The 19,421-nt window shown below is 38.0% G+C and overlaps 1 protein-coding gene across 9 annotated transcripts in view; it reads left to right on the forward strand.

Moving 5' to 3' along the window:
* Nucleotides 1–19,421, forward strand: part of ARMC8 (armadillo repeat containing 8) — a 67,260-nt gene that overhangs the window by 12,457 nt on the left and 35,382 nt on the right. For 6 of the 9 annotated variants that reach the window (XR_010611600.1, XM_065675118.1, XM_065675120.1 and 3 more), the window contains one exon: nucleotides 3,168–3,239. The exons of the other annotated variants lie outside the window; for them this stretch is intronic. Coding sequence is in view for 5 of the 6 variants with exons in the window: in XM_065675118.1 (XP_065531190.1) it covers nucleotides 3,168–3,239 (72 nt within the window). In the remaining variant the exon portion in view is untranslated. The remainder of the gene's footprint in view (nucleotides 1–3,167; nucleotides 3,240–19,421) is intronic. 9 annotated transcript variants of the gene reach the window in all.

Here is a 19,421-nt window from a genome sequence, read left to right on the forward strand (position 1 = left end):
CTGGATCTTGGCCTTCTCTCAGATTAGGCCTAGAATCACCATCGACTAATTGTTCTTTTGAGGTTTTTACCTTTTTCCTCCTGTTTCCTTTTTCCTCATGTCAAGGACTCCTTTTCTCACCTATCAGGGAGGTATGAGCAGTGTGCATGACATTCAGAAGTAGAGTGGGTATCCAGTTTTGAACTACAGATTGCTGAGGTTTCTTTGTTACCTCTTATAGAAGATAGTGCTCTTTACTGCTTTTTCTCCTTGTGTTAATTTCACATTGTCTTGGATCTGAAATCAGTCAAGCTCAAACTTGTTGGAGATGATGTTTTCAAATAAGGGATTTTTCCTCAGTTTTCCCAAGGTTCATGATTCACCAAGGACCATGTACACTGGGACGGTACCTGGTACTTCTTTGATTCTTAAGGAGATTAGCTTCCTAATGAGGGAAATCCCCTTCAAATGTAATGTGGAATCACATAATTATTTTATTTTCCATATCCACCTGCTTCTTTGTTATTGAATAAATTCGTTTCTGTAAGGCAAATTTGAAGAGATAAGTGTGGCATGGAACTTGGGAGTGCCAAGGCATAATGCATGCAAACATGGTGATCTTTGCTGGTCTCTCTCTGACAGTTTTTAGTCACCTTACCAACTTGAAGGTATTTTACTTGTTTGCAAGTTGAAGTGGTCAAATGTACACGTGTTGGATTTGTCAGAAGTCTAAAGCTTGTGATATTTCTTGTCTACCTTTCTGAGGAACTTTGTGAACTAGGATGTAGAAACTCATCTGAATTGTTTACAGATCAAGACTGTGACCTCTGAGTTTGAGTGTTGTGGAAGTTGTCCATGTTCCTTCCACTTCTGAAGGGGTGTCTCAATCAAATTGTCTAGGCTGTACTTAACCTTACAACCATTTAGTATGTTTTATCAAGCCATTCTATTGTGGAGATGGCGCAGGAATCACCAAAGCTGGTGGTGGTTTTGTTGTTTTGTTTAACACAAAATAATGTGTAAAATCACTTGAGCCAGCCATAAAAACGTCACCAAAATCTGTCAGTTCTTCAGAGTGCTTGGCAAGTGCCTTTTCTTTAGCTTCTCAGGATTCCTTCGTGAATGCATGGCATGATGCACCCTTTCTGATGACTTTGGGAGCTGGTGTCTTAAGGATAACAGGGAGAGGTAGCCTTTTTGAAAGTCTTAGAGTGGCTTGAGCACTTTAGTGCCTGAACCTAGCACATCTTTTGGTACAGTTTCCATTCCTTTGAGACGTCTGATCATTGTTTCTGCCACTGTTTGGGACTGACTCTTGTATTTTAAAAACCTGTCAAAATGACCAGGATACTTTCATGTCAAGCGTTCAGCACAGAAACCACTGAGGTACTGTTTCTGAGGTTAGTGGAAGTTTCAAGTCCATTCCTTAAACTTTCCTGGGCTTCCAGCTTAGCCTGTCTTCTGATCTTGCTCCTTCTCCTCTCCTCCTGTCTTGTGGTGTAAAGTTACCAAACTTACAGGGGCTACAACAGAAGGTCCAACATTTTATGCTGATACTCTGCTGCATTAAGCTGTGATGTATAGGCAGATTCCCCTTAAGTAAGGGCTCACTTGACAAGTCAAGCGGTTTCCTGGATCTGTCTGGATTGACATGTGTAAAACTGCAGTGTTCAGCTGCTTTTAATGCTGCTCACTTGTTGGAGCTGCAGGATCACTAGCCAAACTTGGACAACTTCCATTTGCTTAAGATTCCTAGAGCACTCTTCTGTGGCTGGGTAACTGTGCAATGGGAAGTGAGTCATGCGGAGACATACTTCAGGAGGAACGGGCAATTACTTTTTACTAATTAAGGTTTATAAGGGTTCTGCTTATGCCAGTCTAGATATTGGCTGCCTTGGCTAAAGAGTTCTTTATAACTCTAATGGAGTGAGTTTAACACTTGGGACAACTCCTTATTGCAGTGGAATTGGCATGTTCAGTGGGTACCTAAGGTCTATGTAGTGTTCATGCAGGGCCGGACAGATCTTGAACAAGACTACTCTAAATCTCTAAAGATTTGCAGGTAACAGGTGAAAGAGTGATATAGTGGCAGGAAAATACACTAACTTAAAGCAATCACTGGAGCTCCCAAATGACTTGAATGATGGACATAGTTAGCCAGTGATTTACTTACCAGTTTTGCAACTGCTAACACTATAATAATAAATATTGCTTTGTTACTTGTTGATAAAGAATTACCTGAATTTGGACTGGTTTTGTTTTCTGCTCTTATAAACATCCCCACAGCTAGGAAGATTCCTGGAAGTATGTAATCTTGATTTTTCTGAACCTGGCCATAAGTTGCTCTGGTTGTTCATAGATGTTCCATCTTTGGCTTCAATCATCAAGGCAGTGATGGTTTTTAAGATACAGTAGCAGTTTTCTGAGCAACACAGTTGCAGATTGCACATTTTCACAGAACTTTTTAGTATGTGCTATCAGTGTCCTCTTCCCAAAATGCTTCCCTTATTCCTTTAACGTAGTATGAGTGTCTTTAATATATTTAACCTTGCAGTAACACCAAGACAGGAAAATGCCTGTCTTTGCACTTTACACCTGGGATTTTGACATACAGATATTTAGGTGTCCTGCTGAAATTCATTAAAGGAAGCCTGTGGTGAAGAGGAGAGTGAAAGCCTGGTCTCTGGACACTGGTGATAGTTCCTTTTTTCTTTTCTTTTTTTTTTTTTTTTTTTCCCCTCCTTTTTTCCTTAATTTTATTCATTTCCAGCTCATTTTTTCCTGCACCCAGTAGAATATTCAGTTAATACTTTAAATTACCAACGCTTGCTTTCCCAACTAGTAGTGGGGGCTTTATTTTGGAAGTCTAGTTGAATATATGGGCACAAAGAACAGTATATCTAGTTTTCCTCAATAATGAGACTTCTTAGTGTCTGGCGTGCATGTGAGAGAGTTTGGGGTTTTGCTTACTCACGTAAGCTGGGACTTAATGGAATCCCAGAGCTCTGGGGTATTTATGTGTGGGCTGTGGAAACTCTGCCCTAAAGCACTCCCCAGTCCTGTAGGTGCAGTGTGGACATGTGGAAGACTTCCTGATAAGCCTTCATGGAAATAGTAAGTTCTATAGCTTAAGCCCTCAGTACCTCAGCATAATTTACCAGGGTTTGTTTTTCTTTCTGGATTTACAGAGATATGAAAAATGCTGTAATTGGAAACAACAAACAAAAAGCCAACTTGATTGTTTTGGGAGCAGTTCCAAGGTATGTCCTTTGCTACTCTCCTTTTCACTGATTCGCAACAGATCTGGAATAATGATCCTTAGATCACAGGCACTTTTTTGCTTTAACTTTGATTGTAGTTGACTGCATACTTTCTTTAATGTGACTAAGAGAGACTTTAAATGTTGAACTCATGTATTACTGAACAAGTTGCTGAGTAATGCTTTTAATTTAGAATTTCATAGAGTTCTGTAAAGTAGCCTTGGTGATTTTTATTAAACTTTTTCAGCTCAGGAATGAAATCCGATTTCTGACATGGATATTAATGGTGAATGAAAGTGGTTGTATCTTAATCCTGTTCCTTAGCCAATTGCCTGGTGAGTTCACAAGTGAAAATGTGTAAGGGTATGTTAAAAAATAATTTAAAAATACTGAAAGCCATCTGAGATAATTTGCTTGTCTTCTCCACCTGCTTCAGTGGACTCAAAACCATTGATCATACTTTATTGCTGAATTACTGCTTCAGCTGATGTTAATGTTTTTTGGATCCTGATTCTACTAGTACAGATTTAACAGGTAACTTTAGCTACTGGATTGCTCACTCCAGTTTTCATTTCACACCTGTTCTCCTCCAGGCTTCTTTCTCCCAACAATTTGCAGCAATGGAGAAGGAAAACATTGAGCACTGTACTACTGCTAGGAGTATGGGACCCCCCTATGATCTGTTTGCTTAAATGGTAACCAAATCCCAAAACTGTCCTGCTTCAGAAAGCTTCTGCCTTGTTAAACATGTCTTATCTGCAGGGAATATCTTCTTACTTACAAACTGAGTTTGTGTTAAGGCTTGTCCTTAAAGTTCTCTAAGGATGAGCTGTGGGGAAACCCCCTGTAAAAAACCTGCTGAATTATCTTCTGTTTTGACCAAATATAAACAGGTGCAGAGAAGACTTCACATGAGAGGAAAAGATCAAAGTGGACATTTGTTCATTATGCAGAGATTAAGGGAATTCTTTTTCATTAACATGCCCTAAGGGATTCTTGCAACTGTTTTTGATTCTTGTGGTTCCCGTTTTAAAGGTGACAGATCTCCAGCTTCCCAATCTAGAATCTGCCTGATCTTAAATTTGGTAGGACTTCATGTTGTTTCAGTCATCCTGCTTTCTGCTGTTACTTGTTCTATGCCCAGTAATGAAAATCCAAATGAGCTTTTTCTGTTAATGCCTTCTGGCTGTCCAGGTAAATTATATGATTAATCTATAACTGCAGATAAATGACTGGATTAGGAAAATCTTAAAAGGTTAAACTATCATGCTTGTCCTAACTTCAGCACAAGGTATCCTCTAATGGAAGTAATTCTAATGCCAAGGCTTTTCAGACTAGAGGTGTAAATGATGCTAAATTGGCTGGGTTATAGTGAGAAAAGAGGATTCTCATTGGCTAAAACTTAAGTGGCATCATCATCTACTCCCAAGTACCTTTCTGAAAGCTTTAGAATTCCCTCAAGGTATTGGCAGGCTTAGATTATAGATTAGAGAACTCCTTCTGTTGTTCTCTCTAAGAAAGTGGTAGGAATTCATTGGTGCTTTGGACACTATAATTTGTGAATGGCCACTGAAACCCTTAGAGTATGGGAACCTTTGGAATTCCAGTTGCAAAGTCAAACCTTTCCTTCAATAAGAATAAGAGTAAGCACCCTAGTGTTTTGTTTTAAGTCTCCTCTGCAAGGTTAATGAGGAGAACAGTTTTCACAGTGTTAGAATTGAAGTCTCCCAAGGGAAGCTGATTCTTTTCTGTAATGGCATGGGGATTGTTAGAGTTATGCTGCTGCTTTGTCCTTTAGCTCAACTTCTTGTTTACATATTTCTTGCTTCTCTTTTCTTCCCAAAGTATTTTTCCACCAAGCTTTCAGAAGAGACCCTTTAGACCCAAAGAACCCTTTCAGATTTCTGTCACTTACTGGGAAAGAAAACAGTATGTTCAGATATTAGAACAGATTCATATGGGGTTTGGAACCTAATCTAGGAATCTTGTTAAATTGGGTGAAATACTGCTGGTAGGTTTGAAATATCCCTATTTTGAAATATCCCTATTTTAAAATATCTGACTGCTGCCTGGTTGGAAAGAAATGCAAAGTCATTTAAATATCTCAGTACAGGAAGAAAATGGCAGGGAAGTATGGCTGAATCTCTTGTCATTTCTAGGCCAGTGGCCTAGAAAGGGGACTTAAGAATTGTGATGAACTGTACAGATGGATACGCAAACATGGTCCTGGATGTTAAGAATATAAATGCAACAACCTGTGTGTGGGTTTTGTTTCTTAAGAAATTATATTCTGTATGTCTTCCTTGCTACAGAATGAAAGTTACTGCTTTACATTCTCAGGAAATGCTGGCCTTAGGCACCTCTGTCAGGACTGCAGAAATTTTACTTTTTGAAACCGTTACTTATTTAGTAGCAATGCCAGAAAATGAAATTTCTGAAGTTGAGGGGAAAATGGGTATTTTAATGTCATGATATACCAAGTTCCTTCAGTGGCAGGCCAAAAATAGTCTTGCCTAAAAATGATTTACTACTTGTATTGTCCTTAAGTTTTCTAGGGGTTTTTTTTCCCCCTTCTACTCTACATCAGAGCTAGCAGAGAATGAGAAAGTCTGTACTAATTGTTGGTGTGCTCTTTCACTTGGCAATTTAAGAACAAACACTGCTGCTCTTGTGCGTATGAACATAATCAGAAAGCTCTTCAGAATACAGGATCAGTAATTGAAGTTTTTTGTCAGTTGCTCTTGCCTCTTAAATCTCAGGAAGGTGATTAAGTCCTCAGCTCAAAGTAAATTTTATTTTCGAAGTCATCTTGGTGGGAATTCTGATTCAATGAAACAACATTCCTCTAGTAGCAGTTAATCTGAAGCGCTGCTGGCTCCCAATAATCTGAATTGTAACTGAAACCCCTTTCTGGTGGAGTTTATAGTAGAGGCTAGAAATGTCACCATATTCATTGCCACTTAGTAACTCCTAAGGCATAGAGGAATACAGAAGGATCTGCAGACTCGCAGAAGTGGTTAGTAGGACCACCCAGAAGTTTCACTGTTCTTTAACTTCTAAAGCTAAGTAGTCTTTCCCTCCCTACTCTGTGGTACCTTGAGGCCGTCCTTAAGAGCTTTCCCATGAACTGCTCATCAGCTACATTTTAAGGCCACTGGGCTAGTGAGTAGTTTAGGTTCTGTTGTAGGCAAAAGTTATTGCTTGGCAGCCCTTTCCAAATTCTGCAGTAAACAGCCTAAAGCCTCTGGTTTGTAGAGGTGGAATTGGAAAAGAAACACTTTCCATGAAATGAACGTATGAGTAAGTTCTTGATAACTGTTTTGCAAGTCTGCGGACTACTTTCTGGTACCCTGAAAGAGATGGCATTCGGTGGTTTGTTACGCAGTCAACAGTTGGCCCTTTCAAGCTTGTGACATATTTCCTCTCTTCCCTCATCTGGTGGATGGCAGAGGGTAGAGAAGACAGTATTAAGTTCCAGTCATCAGAACAAAGCTTTATCTTCCTGTGCGTTGTAGTTGCCTGTTAAAGCTCTGACCTGTGCTATTACATCACAAATGTTCACTGAATCAAGTTATTGACTATCTAATTATTACTGAGAGTTTAATATTTAAAGTCTAATTCACTTCAGAGCTGGTTTCTCGTTAGGAGCTTCAGTTACTCCTTTGCTCCAAAATGAATATAAAGGTTTTTAAATCAGATCTTCAACTTAACCATCCAAATCCTTTAACAAAAACATTAAATCGTTCTTGTCATTTAACAAAATGATTTTATAACTTCCAGTTGATTGTTCTCCAGAGTCTTAAGGCATCAAGTGCTTAAGTCTGGAGCTGTAATATGGTAGTGTACTTCTTCCCAAAAAAGCTAAAGGCCTACCTCTAGGTAGATGAACCTCAAAAACCTTTATACAGTTAAATTTCGCCTTTCCCAAAGTAATCTATTAGGGATTCTGTTTAACTGTTGCTGTGGCTTTCATTTATTCAATTATTTACTTATCTATCTATCTATTTATTTCGAGCACATTTGAAATGACATGTAGAACAGCTGATGAACTCTTACCCATTCCATCATTTGAAATTTGAGTTCTGCGAAGCATACTGTTAGGTTGTGTGGCAGTGAGAGCTAGTAAGAATTTCTTGGGGTTTTAAGTTGTTTCTGGGACCGTGAACACACCCACGTGGACATCATGAAATTTGATATTCCTTTTGAAATTCCTCCAGGCAGTGTTTATTTAACGTTTAACAGAAAGTAAGACTGCTGCTTTGATAACTGTGAAACCCACTAAGATGATAAGATGTCTGTTGACTGGAAAGTTCTGTTAGATTCCAGTCTGTCAGCTGAGGAAAAGTATTTTATATAGGCTAGTATTTACATTAAACACAAATGTATCTGTAAAGACGATTTTTGTGCCCATCATGAGCTGGCAAATCTGGAAAACTTAAAACTGATGGGCTGATAAGTAAGTAGAGGAATTTGCATATCACTGATATAATTTGAAATGTTTGTGTGTTACTTTTGTTTTGAGGCTTAAAAAGAAAACTTAGGCAGGATGGTTTTGCATAGCTCACAAGTATCCCAAACAATTCTTCAAATGCATGGTATTACAAATTCATAGATGACCCATCATATTAATACTTGATCCTGCATGGAGCTTATCAGAAGAGCACCCTTGCAAATGGAATATTTTTATGCTGGGGTGCTGACTATTGTGAGAGCAGTTGCAGGAGTGCAGTGTGAAAAACCACCCTGTTGCTTTCAGCTTTTCTTGGAGTTAGATACATGTCAGATAATGTTATTAGTTAAACAATTAACTTACTGTTTAAGTAGAAGATAAGCAAGAAGCTCCCTGTGTTTGGGTATTTAGGAATAAAGAGGCTTGTGCATATAGTAAGTACAAGTTTAGTTTAACACAAAGAAAGTATGTCTGTTACTTTGTGTCCTGGAAAGCTTGTCTTCATGGCTGGCATACTTAGCCAAGTACTCTAGCTGACCCTGCTTTGAGCAGAGGGGTGATCTAGATGGCCTCCAGAGATCATTTCCAATATCATCTACTCTTTGATTCTGTAATCTGATTTAATGAAGAGCTGCCTTTATATGTCTGTTTTTTCCTTAGGGATAGCCTTGAACTCAGGCACTTGCTCAAGAAGTTGTTTTAATTAGTGTCTTATTATAACGTTACTCCTAAAGGACTAGCCATCTTTTAACTGTAGGACTGCAACTATCTGCTTGACAAAACATCTCCTGTACAGACAAAATGTGTTAGTACTTGCCTGAGAGTATTGCACTCTAACATCCATTATTAGCTAGTGTAAGGAAGCCTCCCCATATGAGTGAGGGTATGGTTTTAATGAAAGCTTTCTTAATTTATAACTTTATATGTTAAGATTATGCATGAAAGATGTATTTGTGCAAATATATGTTGTGCTTGGTGTCATGCAAATCTCTTTAATTACTGTCTGGTTAGGATTAGACAGAGCAATATTGAACCTAGTGCTATCCCAAAATGGCTTTAGACTGATTCTCTAAACCACCTTTGGGGACGTATGCCCTGCTCCATGAGCCTGATACTGATCTTAGGTAAAGAAGGCTTTTTCTTGTTTGTGTCTGGGGCTGTAAAGCTGCTGAACAATTTCAGGGAACAAACTTGGCCATCAGGTTTCACTACAGTCTAGGTCTAGGTTAGTAGGTAGATGTGATTAGGTTTAGCAATGACAGCAGATTTTTTTTTTCCCCAATGTTTTCTGGTTTCTAGTCTTAAGGTGTCCACCAAGAAAGAATTCTGTTGGAGAAGTCCTGGTATTGTGAAGTGGGAAGGGCCGATGAATGGTGGAAACTGGTATGAGAAATATTAAACTTGTCTTTTGGTTGGTTTTTTGGTTGTTTGGGGTTTTTTTAATTCTCTGTTACCTGAGTGACTGGTAAATTATCTGCAGGTGACTGTTTCTGTATCTGATGATTTATATTTTTCAGTTTCTATTATAAATAATTTTGAAAAGGTAAAAAATCCTTAGTAGCTGGGCATTGTTCTTGATTAGCTATGAATAATATTGCAGGGTTGCCTGTTTTGCCAAATCATACAAACCCAGGATTCAGTACAGTAAAATACAATATATGTGTGTGTATACACACATAAAAAAAAGTATATTTTTATTCAATACAGGATGAACTGCACCTCTGGGAGGTTTCTAGTTTTACCACATGCTTTTGTATGAGGAAAAGGGAGCAGCCAGTTACTTTTATGACATGGAGGAGAGGGAAGAAACCTCATCATGAAGGATCAACCCCTTTTATGGAAAGGAAATGGCAACTCTTTCCTGTCAGTGTGTCTGTGCAGCACCATTTGTTAAAGAGAGAATAAAACCCGAAGCATTCTTAAGCCTGAGGGGATGAAGCATACCTGCAGTAGCTCCTGCAGACATGAAGAAAGATTTCTAGTCTGAGGCCTAGTAAAAGAGCAGCTCTAGAAATGTTAGTGAAGTGACAGATACGAAGCTGTCAATAGTATTATTTATTGTGGTTTGGGTCGTAAGCTGGATTTTGATATGCCAGATAACTTGTCTAAATGTGAGGTAGGATCTTTATTTCTAACAGGAATGGATAGCATTCAGAAATCAAGCTTGGAGAAACAAAAAAAAAAAAAAAAAAGGCATAAATTTCAGCCTAAAAAAAACCTGTGCTGAATTTGCATGTGAGATTTGGGTGTTACAACTCTTTTCCCTAAATTTTAAGTGCTTATCGATAAACAGATCAAAGTCTCTTTTTGGGATAGTGAAACTGCAGTTTAGAGAAGGCTAGGAATCTGTTATGTTTCCCTTGGTCAGTTGATACTGCAGGGAGCAAACACATTTTAAAACTGTAAACTAGTGTTTCTGACGAAGAGTTGGTTTGATTGTTCTAATAAAGCCTTTGGTTTATCAATAATCATTATATGAATTGTTTTGGCACAAGATCTCTCAACTGCAGAAAAATGTGTTGTATATCATCTCTCCTCCAGAAGAGAGACCTCGTGTGCTTAGTGATACAGGAAGTAATTTTGATCTTCCTAGCTTGTTACATCTTTTATAAAGAAGTTATTGGCAAGATTGTGTCCAAAGCCAGAAAATACTAGGATCTACTCCATTTCTGATCTCTGTCTTGACTTCCAGTGTGGGCACCTTTTCAGCTTGTTCTGTTTCAGTGGGAAACCATTAGGATAACAGCATGGACATGAGATGGAGTTGGGTTTTTTTCTAAGTGAGGGTTTATTTCTTAGAGAAGGGTTGCCAAATATGCACTTTGTTGTCCTGATGCTACTTCCCATTCTAAACATTATCTGTTGAGATGATGATTTAGGTTCAGATGAACCTTTTGAGCTTTTTTGTTTATTTTTGCTTTGGTGTCTTCTCTAAAATTAGTATTTCTGGAGTAATCCTGTCCCTCATCTCTCAGTGCTGGGGAGCAATTCTTTTCTTGTGAAAACTTCTGTTGGTGGAAGTGCAGCTTTTGTGCATCTCCTCTTTCTGTTGCCTTGGGTTTAGGACTTTGTTACAGTAATGAAGATGCCTTTGGTGGCTCTGACCTAGGCAGTGTTATGTAAAGGTGCAGCTGAAAAGCCAAGTTGATTTCACAGGTCTCTTCTCACAGAACTATCCCTCTCTGCTTCAGATCATATCCTGCTACCACTTGTGGTGGTGTTTGTGTTGCTGCACTGAAAACTGCTTCAGCTCAGTAATCACAAAAAAGCTTAACAAAAGGTTTCACAAAAAAGTATTGTTCTGTTAAGTTAAAAAGAAAAATGGACATAAGAGCACAGAGAGAGCAAGACTGCAGCATAGTAGTAGAGGAATGTATGTACATCCTACACCTTGCAGTGCTGAAAGGCTGCTTGTGGTGGCAGTGTGGTGAATCTCCACCAATGGAAGTACTGACAAGCAAGACAGTAACTGCAAGCAGTTTAATGGCTGATGATTCTGCCTTGGAGCAAGGTTAGTGACTAGATGATCTGTAAGATTCCTCACAGCTCTGGTTCTATGATCCTCAGTTCCTACCTAATTGACTTGCTGACTGCAGAAATTGTGATGTCTTCAGGTCAGCTTGACCTGCATGACCACTGCTGGTGGTGTAAATAAGAATTGTACTCATTATCAGTTACACACATCTTTTAAGACATTCACGATCTCTGGCATGTTACCAGTTGTCAAGAACTCAGTACTTTTGGATGTAGTATTACTGAGTTTGTCCTGCACATTAACAAAGTGATCTGTCTGAAGTCCTTGGATATCCTTCTGAGGCTGAGGAGCCATTGTTTTCCTGACACCTTGTCCTGTTCTTGGCTGCAGTTGACTTTAAAATTGGAATTTTTGTGTCATGTGCTGCATAAGGTAGGGATCTGTGCCCAGAACTAGGGGTTTGTGTGCTTACATGAAGGAGCTTCATCTGCAATGCTGATATTTTTAAAGGCTTCCTTTACTTTTAGAGTGGTGACAGAAGTGGAGAGCAGAGGCTCTAATAGGCTTCCTGTGGTTGTCCCTGCTTTTTCTTCAAAGCAAGTGGGAGCCTGTTTACATAATTATATGTCTCTTTGTGAGGAATAACCCTCACCATGAGGGTTATATGTAACTAGAGCAAGGTATTCTAATTCAGCTATGAAGTACGTGTGAGTCAAGACAAATATTTGCAATCAGCAGAATTGCATTAGAGATGGTTTTGTTTAAAAGCTGAGCAGCCGTGTATCACTTAAGTGCCTTTTCTGTTAGCCAAAAAGTTGTTAATATTAGCTCTACTTCTAATGGCACCTTTTAAAGTGTGGTTTGTTTTTTTTGTTTTTTTTTTTTTTTTGGGGGGGGGGGGTTGAGCTTAAAAACATCATATAAAAGATAGTTTTAGGATATCTCGTATCTGTTCCTAAGGAGCTGTAAGAATCAAATCTGTAAAAGGTATTAAAACCATATTCTTCACATCCTCTTTCATGTGCAGGGTGGTGATACCAGAGTGAAAGTGTAGTGTAGCTGTTTTGTGTACAGTGAAGAATTTCAAAATGCAGCTGAATGGGAAGTTAAAACAGCATATTTTATGCTTTAAAACTCCTTAACATTCTCATTCAAAAGCCTTTTAAAATAGATTGGTCTAAATGAACAGTAGTTTTTCAGATAGTAGTCATAGGCTGGCTGATTCACTGATGTTTTAACACAGAGTATTTCCACACAGTAACTTCTGGAAGACTTGGAATGAAGTTTGCATGTTGGTGGTTTACAAAGATAAATGGAATGAACAGTGAACTTACAAGACATCAGTTTTGAGCAGAGTGGTAGGATGCTTGAAGCAAGACTGGATGAGGATGTTGCTTTATATAATACCTATTATAAAGCTTGCATCATCTCAAAAATAGCCTTACTTTGATGAAGGCAGCTGATGTAGTAAAATATTTGAGCCTGTGTCTTGCGTTAAAATAATACTAAACTGAATCAGTGTCATTCACTGTGTAAGTTAAAAATCTTTGAATATTGTTAGTGAAATGTATGCCCTGTTTGGCTATGTGTTGATCCCACATATTCTGGTATAAATGGCTGCAAATAAAGGATGTTTCTAGTTTTTGCTAAATGGCTTCCAGAGTTTTCTTAGAGGTGGGAATAGAATAATTTAGGTCATACAGACAGTGTAAATGCACTTGGATGTGGGATTTTCTTTATCTAGCAGCAGAAAGAAGCCATACTCTACTCTGAAGGATATCTTTAATATCCTTCAAGTTACTCTAAAAGTGTGTGCATGTGAACAACTTCAGAGAGCTGGTAGCACCTTGGGGTACAGAGTGTTACGTGCTGAATGAAACCATTCATGTTATAAAAAGGTGAATCAGACTGCAATAGTTCAATGGAGAGTAGTAGGAGTTATTTCCAAGTGAAATTGATCATTAAAGAGAAAGGTGAGGAAAAACTTGATCATAGTCTTTATTTACTCCATGTTGTTTTGTCTCTTCTTTAATTCAGACTGAGTTTATAGCTCAGTAGGTATTGTACTGCTCCGACAGTGGATTTAGTTAAGTGAACAAAAATAAGATTAAGCATTAGAATAAATTACTAGAGCTGTAACCTGAGACTCCATGTTTTGCTCCTAAAGGAAAAAGATTTCTTTGCAACTTTCTTCCCTACTGCTTGCGTTAGAGCAGAAGGGTGTTTTTCTCTCTGATCCACATGGGAGGGGACTGCTAGTGTTACTGTCTCCTTTAGAGATGTTTAAGTAGTGAGAACATATTTGATAGTATAGCTCAAAGCTCAGTCCTACCATTATTTTTCTTAACTTGGCTTTAAAAAAAAAAAAAATTACAGGTACTGTTTGCTTCGCATGAAATTCTTCAGAAGCAGTTATCTTTGCTTTGTAGGGTTAACCCATGCCCCTTGGCTCCAGCTTCTGGAGATTCTGAATTAAGTTGTTGCATCCAGAAGTGAAAATGTGACATCTCAGTTTGGGATACATTTGTTTGACTAACAGTCGTAAAAATCACTCATTTTTGAGTCCTAATGTGTAAGAATCCGTAACATTGTTTGTCACTTCAGATATTTTACAGAAATTAATCTGTGTACTTTCAAAATGATATTTAGTTCTTGCATTAGAAAATTCTGTGGCCAGTGATTGCTTCTTGGTACACTGTTAGGAAACCAATGCTAAAAATGCACTAAAATGGGCAGTTTTAATAAAGTCTGTAAATAGTCCCATCCTGTTTGACCTATTGTAATACTTCAGTTCACAGTTTGTGATCAATACTCACTGGGGCTTCCCATACGTTCAGAGGTGTATTAACTTGTTTGTTATTCAATATTCTGTAAGCTAGCACAAAAGAATATGCCTCAGTAGTACTTTCATCTGTATATTCTTTGCATATTTCCATTGTATGTTTTTCAGGCCTATTGGCAATGGACTGAAAGTCAAGCATCTTCCAGGGCAGAATAAGAAGAAATCATGACCATTCCAGCATATAGTGCATTCATCTGATTTGTGTGGATACTATTAATAAATATTCAGATAATTGTGATTTGAATTACAGCTCTTATTTTTTCATATACTTTGATACAAGGTATCTTGAGATTCATGGTACTATAACTTGGAACTGTAGCCCTGAGCTCTTTTTCCTTGATTATGGGGCTTGATGAAGTGCTGAGTTTGTCTCCTTCCCAGGTGTTTTAAGAGCTGCAGAGATTTTTGTGACAACTTGTAAGTGGGATGGAATATCAAAGAGTAAATTCTGCTGTTTTTAGCTATGAGGTCTGTGTTCACACTGGGTTGATGAGGTCTAAATCATATGAGTCTGTCTTACAGTGCACAACTTGGATGCCCCAAATCCATCTCAGTCTTCCAAAGAAAGGCAAATTTGAACTGTTTATCTTCCTTGCCAAGCCATGATAGTTCTGATTTTTTCAGCAGCTACTTTCCTTGAAAGTTTTCTACTTCACCTAGAATACTTTGTGCTTTTCCTAGATGAATCCCAGTCACTTTTTCAGAATACATCATGCCTCCAGCTGACCTTGTTTTTGGTTTCTAAGCGTTTGTGGAGTTAATAGAATTGTCTCTCTGTATGGATTTACTGCCCTACCTCATTTAGATACAATTGCCTGGATACCATTACTGACATCTGAGAAAAAAGCCTTAATTAGTTAATTGCTATTAGAATTGCAGGGACAAATGGAAGAAATTGTACTCTACATCAGCAGTAGAGGAAAATAGCATAGGGAAGCCTTCTAGAAGGTTGCAAAAGTCCAAATACTGTGTTTTAAACTACTTGGCCTCAAACATTGGATTAATGTTAATGAAGATGTTGCAAGATCTTTCCATTAATTTTATTTCATTTTGTGTCTCATTGTAATGAGCTTTACTGTGGGATCAAAGGCTGAAAACTGAGTCAACAAAAGCATGGGTACCTTTTTGCTGTTTTATAATACCTGTTCTTTTGATGCCTCCTGAAACACTCGGGCTCTACAAAAGTGAGTAATGGTGGTTCTAGCAGAGCCTTGTTCCAGAATTTCTGCAGGTTTGGTAGAAGTCTGGCTGATTAAGGAGTAATGCTGGAGATAAGAGATCCAGGACAAGCAGGGATGTCACGTTCTTAAAAAATGTGGACAATTACCTTAGTAATATTTTTTAGGTTTCAAAAATCCAAATGATGACCTTTCTTCTTATCCCTTGCGTGAATGTACCATTTTTTTACCTTTTTAACTTCTTAATATTGACATTGGTAGAATGAATTACAAACATCTTTGCTGAATTTGTCTATGTTAGACCCTTGGAAACCCCAAACCAGTCCTGGATGTACATTAGTATGCTATCCCTGTGTTCCTTTTGACAATAGAAGGATGTGGTCTGTCTTTAATGTTTAAGAGTAGTTTGTTAATGGATAGTTTCATCTTTATTAATTATACAAGTTCTTTTCACTAAACTTTTTGTAGTTTTGCAGTTTGTCATTTAACTACTTAGTTTTCAATGTTACTTGCTGTCAGTGCTCTCTTTAAAGAAGGAGACAGCAAATGTTATGATAGTGGTATCTAGCTCTGGAAAACCTAATCTGAAGCACAAGCATACTTTAAAGACCTAGATAAGGATATTATTAATAGTTCCAAAATGTATTGTATGTAAAATCTGAACTTAAATTTTCATCTTAACTAATTATAAAACTTAGTTAAGGATTTTTATTTTAGACGCACAGACTATAGATTATAGTCAGCATGTTTCATTTTCACTCTTTAACATTAACATAACTGTAACATCTGTTCCAAGTGCAGAGTGTTAATGGAAAAGAAAGTAGCTATTAATTTCTTTGGAAGAGAACAACCTTCAGAATTTAGGGTGCTTTTGGACGTCGTAAAAATACCTTTTTAAAGTGTTTTAGGACATGGCACTGAGGTGCTGGAGCATGCCCAAAGGATGGCAGCAAAGCTGGTGAAGGCTCTAGAACATGTCTTATGAGGAGTGGCTGAGGGAACTGGGCTGGTTTAGTCTGGAGAAGAGAAGGCTCAGAGAGTACCTTACTGCTCTCTACAACTACCTGAAAGGAGGTTGTAGTGGCATGGAGGTCCTTCCCTTCTCCCAAGTAACAAGTGATAGGACAAGAGGTAACAGCCTCAAGCTGTGCCAGGGGAGGTTCAGGCTGAAAAATTTAATCACTGAAAGGTTATTAAGCATTGGAACAGGCTGCCTAGGGAAGTGGTAGAGTCACCACTCCTGGAGATATTTAAAAGACATTTAGATGTGGCACTTCAGGACATAGTTTAGTGATGGACTTGGCAGTGTTAGGTTAATGGTTGGACTCTACTAAATGTTTTTTCCAACCTAAATAATTCTATAGTTCTTTGAACATTTCTGGATACAAAGGAGCAGGTTATTTATTGAAGTTTTCTAAGTTGCCAATTCTTTAAAGCCAAATCTTCCAGCTGACTTTTTAAATTGTGTGTGTGTGTGTTAAATTTTATGGTGAAATGAAGTGATAAAGATATAGAAGATACATAACTGTTTCTAGTAGAAGAGTTAGAACGTGTTGAGAAGTGTTCTGCAGCATTAGCTTACAAAATGTATATGTTTAAGTTAAAAGAGTCAAGAAATGTCAAGTCTTTGGTGTTAGAACAGCTGTACGTGTTACTCCAGTAAATGAATTCATCTGCTCATGGTAATTCATGTCAAATTATTTTCTACATTAATGGATTTTTCTTGATAATTGGCAAATGTCAGAGTTAGAGTAGTAGGTGAGAGTGCATTTTCCATATAGCTCAGTGTCCAGAAAAAAATACAACACCTTTTCAAGGATGAATTTTAGCCGGGATCCCTCACATTGTATTTGTACATGATCAAAAAAGTTTCTGCTTCCTTTGTATCCTTACCTGATCTAGATGGCAGAGAACAAAACCAGCAGTCTATGAAGAAGTAACAGTGATGCAGGGTTATTCTGTCCCATTTGGAATAGAAGTGGAATGTTTTTTTTCCTTTGAGATGATTTTGCATAACATTGATTATGTATTTTACTTGTTTTGTAGCCTTTCAGAAGCCACGCTAATCTTTACCCTGAACATAGTGCAGTTCATAGTTCAAAGGATACATACCGGAATTTGTAGCTTTAGGAACATGTAATTAAATTGCCACAAGTACAATTTTTGTTACTTTTCCAGAAAGTGATTATACAGGTGCAGTTAATTGTGAGTTTGTACAAATAATGTGTGAACACCTGTTAATATGAGCCTTCTCTACAAACCTTGCTCTGTCAGTATTATAGGCAATGGTACAATGAAGAACAAACAGATAAGCAGATCAGCTCCACTGAGCCATGTGGGCACTCTGGGCCAAAGTGTCTCAGGACCATTATGTCAATAAGAAATGAGAAGAAATACATAAATTAAAGGATAATATCCACGCAGTATGAAATTGATGTAAATTAGTCAGGAATTGCTTTCCACAAAAAATTGGGAGGGATTTCTAAATATCAGGAATAAATGGCCTTTCAGATAAACAGATGGGAAGGGACAAAGAGTCTGGGTGCCTTTGGTAAGTTTTTTGGAAGAAGTGGATTAAAGAAAACAGCAATGATTCTGGAAATCTATGCCATTCTGAACGTATGCCAGTCTGAACCTTTGAATATGAAGAAAGTTGAAAGGAGAAAAGATGTCTGTGCTTTTGAAATTGCTTGCGTCTCACACATTAATTTTGTGCCATGTTTCAACTGTTTTGTTTGTGTTCAGAGAGCAACTGTATTTCATCTTCTTAGTATGTGTTCATGTTTTAGAGCTTTTTTCCCACCGTGAAATCAAAAAGGGTACATGTATGCTTTGAGTGATACTAGCATACCTCTGTTTCCTGGCTGCTGTCAAACCTGTGTTTTGCAAAGCAGATTGACAATCACAGAATTTTTCATCCAAATAGATTCTTAGGGAATAGTGGAGGATTATTTTGCTGTTCTCCTTTTCCAAGAGATTGGGAAATTATCTGCTGCCTGGGATAGAATGAATTTTATGTAATGAATGTGCTGCTTATAGGTATTGAGGAGACCTTCGATCTCATGCCTTTCTTCCATTGTCATGCCATAGTTATGTCTGTGGCCTTTTACTTTAGAGTTCAAACATGGTGGAAGCCATTTTTGCCTTACTTAAGTGGAAAACACTTGGAATGTGTGTTAAAGATACTCTTCTGTGTTACTGTCTGTTATGGGGCTGCTTGCTATTCCCTTGGTTGGCCTCTTCCATTCCCATGTAAATAAATTGCATTTTGATTTTGTGTTTCTGGTTACTTTTTCCCTTGCCTTTGATTTAGAAAGTCAGCTTTTTGGGTATTTTGTTCAGGGATTTGTCAACCTCAGTAACTACTTGTCCTGATTCCCAGTAACTACTCTCAGCAGTGGCTCCTTTTTGCTCCTGGAGAAGGGTTTAGTATGTTGCCTGGCTTTACGGGAGACCTTTTGAAACTAGATAGGGTAGTGTGTTACTAAATTGAGAGTATTTCTGTCTTAGCTCAGTGAATCTAGAAAAGTGACTGTGTATGTTGCATATACAGAGAGAATTGTATTTCTGTGTCCACTTAAGTCATCTTAACTCTTTCGGTTTTGCTCAGACTTGTATGTATTTTGGGTGCCCTTAGTTAAACACTTTTCACCTTCAGCTTGTAAACTATGTGAATCTTTAAGTGATTATCTTCTCTGCTGATGTGAAGTAGGAATCTGGTCACTCTATATGACTCAGATTTAGACTGAAAGTGATTGGGGACCTCTGCTGTGATTCAGGTGCTACACGTGTAATCTGAAGTATGTTCAAAGGGGCTTCTAGCTGTCTTGATGCTGTATGAAGAATCCATATTGTCTGAGACCCAAAGTATGAGTTTGGCAAGATGTGTTTTAAGCTTGAAGTGATCCTGTTTAGCTAGAATTCAGCTGCCTTCCTGCATATAAAACTTCCTTTATATTCTATATGATCGTTCCTCGGTGTTCAAAACTCGGATTACTCTCAGCCCCCATGCTTGTTCTTAATGATGGCATTTAATTTGAACCTTGTCCCAGAAGAAGTCACTGCCAAAGATCATCATCACAGTAGTGGCAGTAATGTCCCTAGGTGTCAGGGGAAATTCATGAGGTTCCCTTTCCTATTGACGTCAAACTGCAGACTTGTTTCCTTTAATTGAAATTTGGGGTCTTCCTGGTATCCTGAAAGACTTCATCCTGGATATCAGTACTGTGACACTGCA

This window comes from Lathamus discolor, chromosome 3 (assembly GCF_037157495.1).
Source record: "Lathamus discolor isolate bLatDis1 chromosome 3, bLatDis1.hap1, whole genome shotgun sequence".
NCBI lineage: Eukaryota > Metazoa > Chordata > Aves > Psittaciformes > Psittacidae > Lathamus > Lathamus discolor.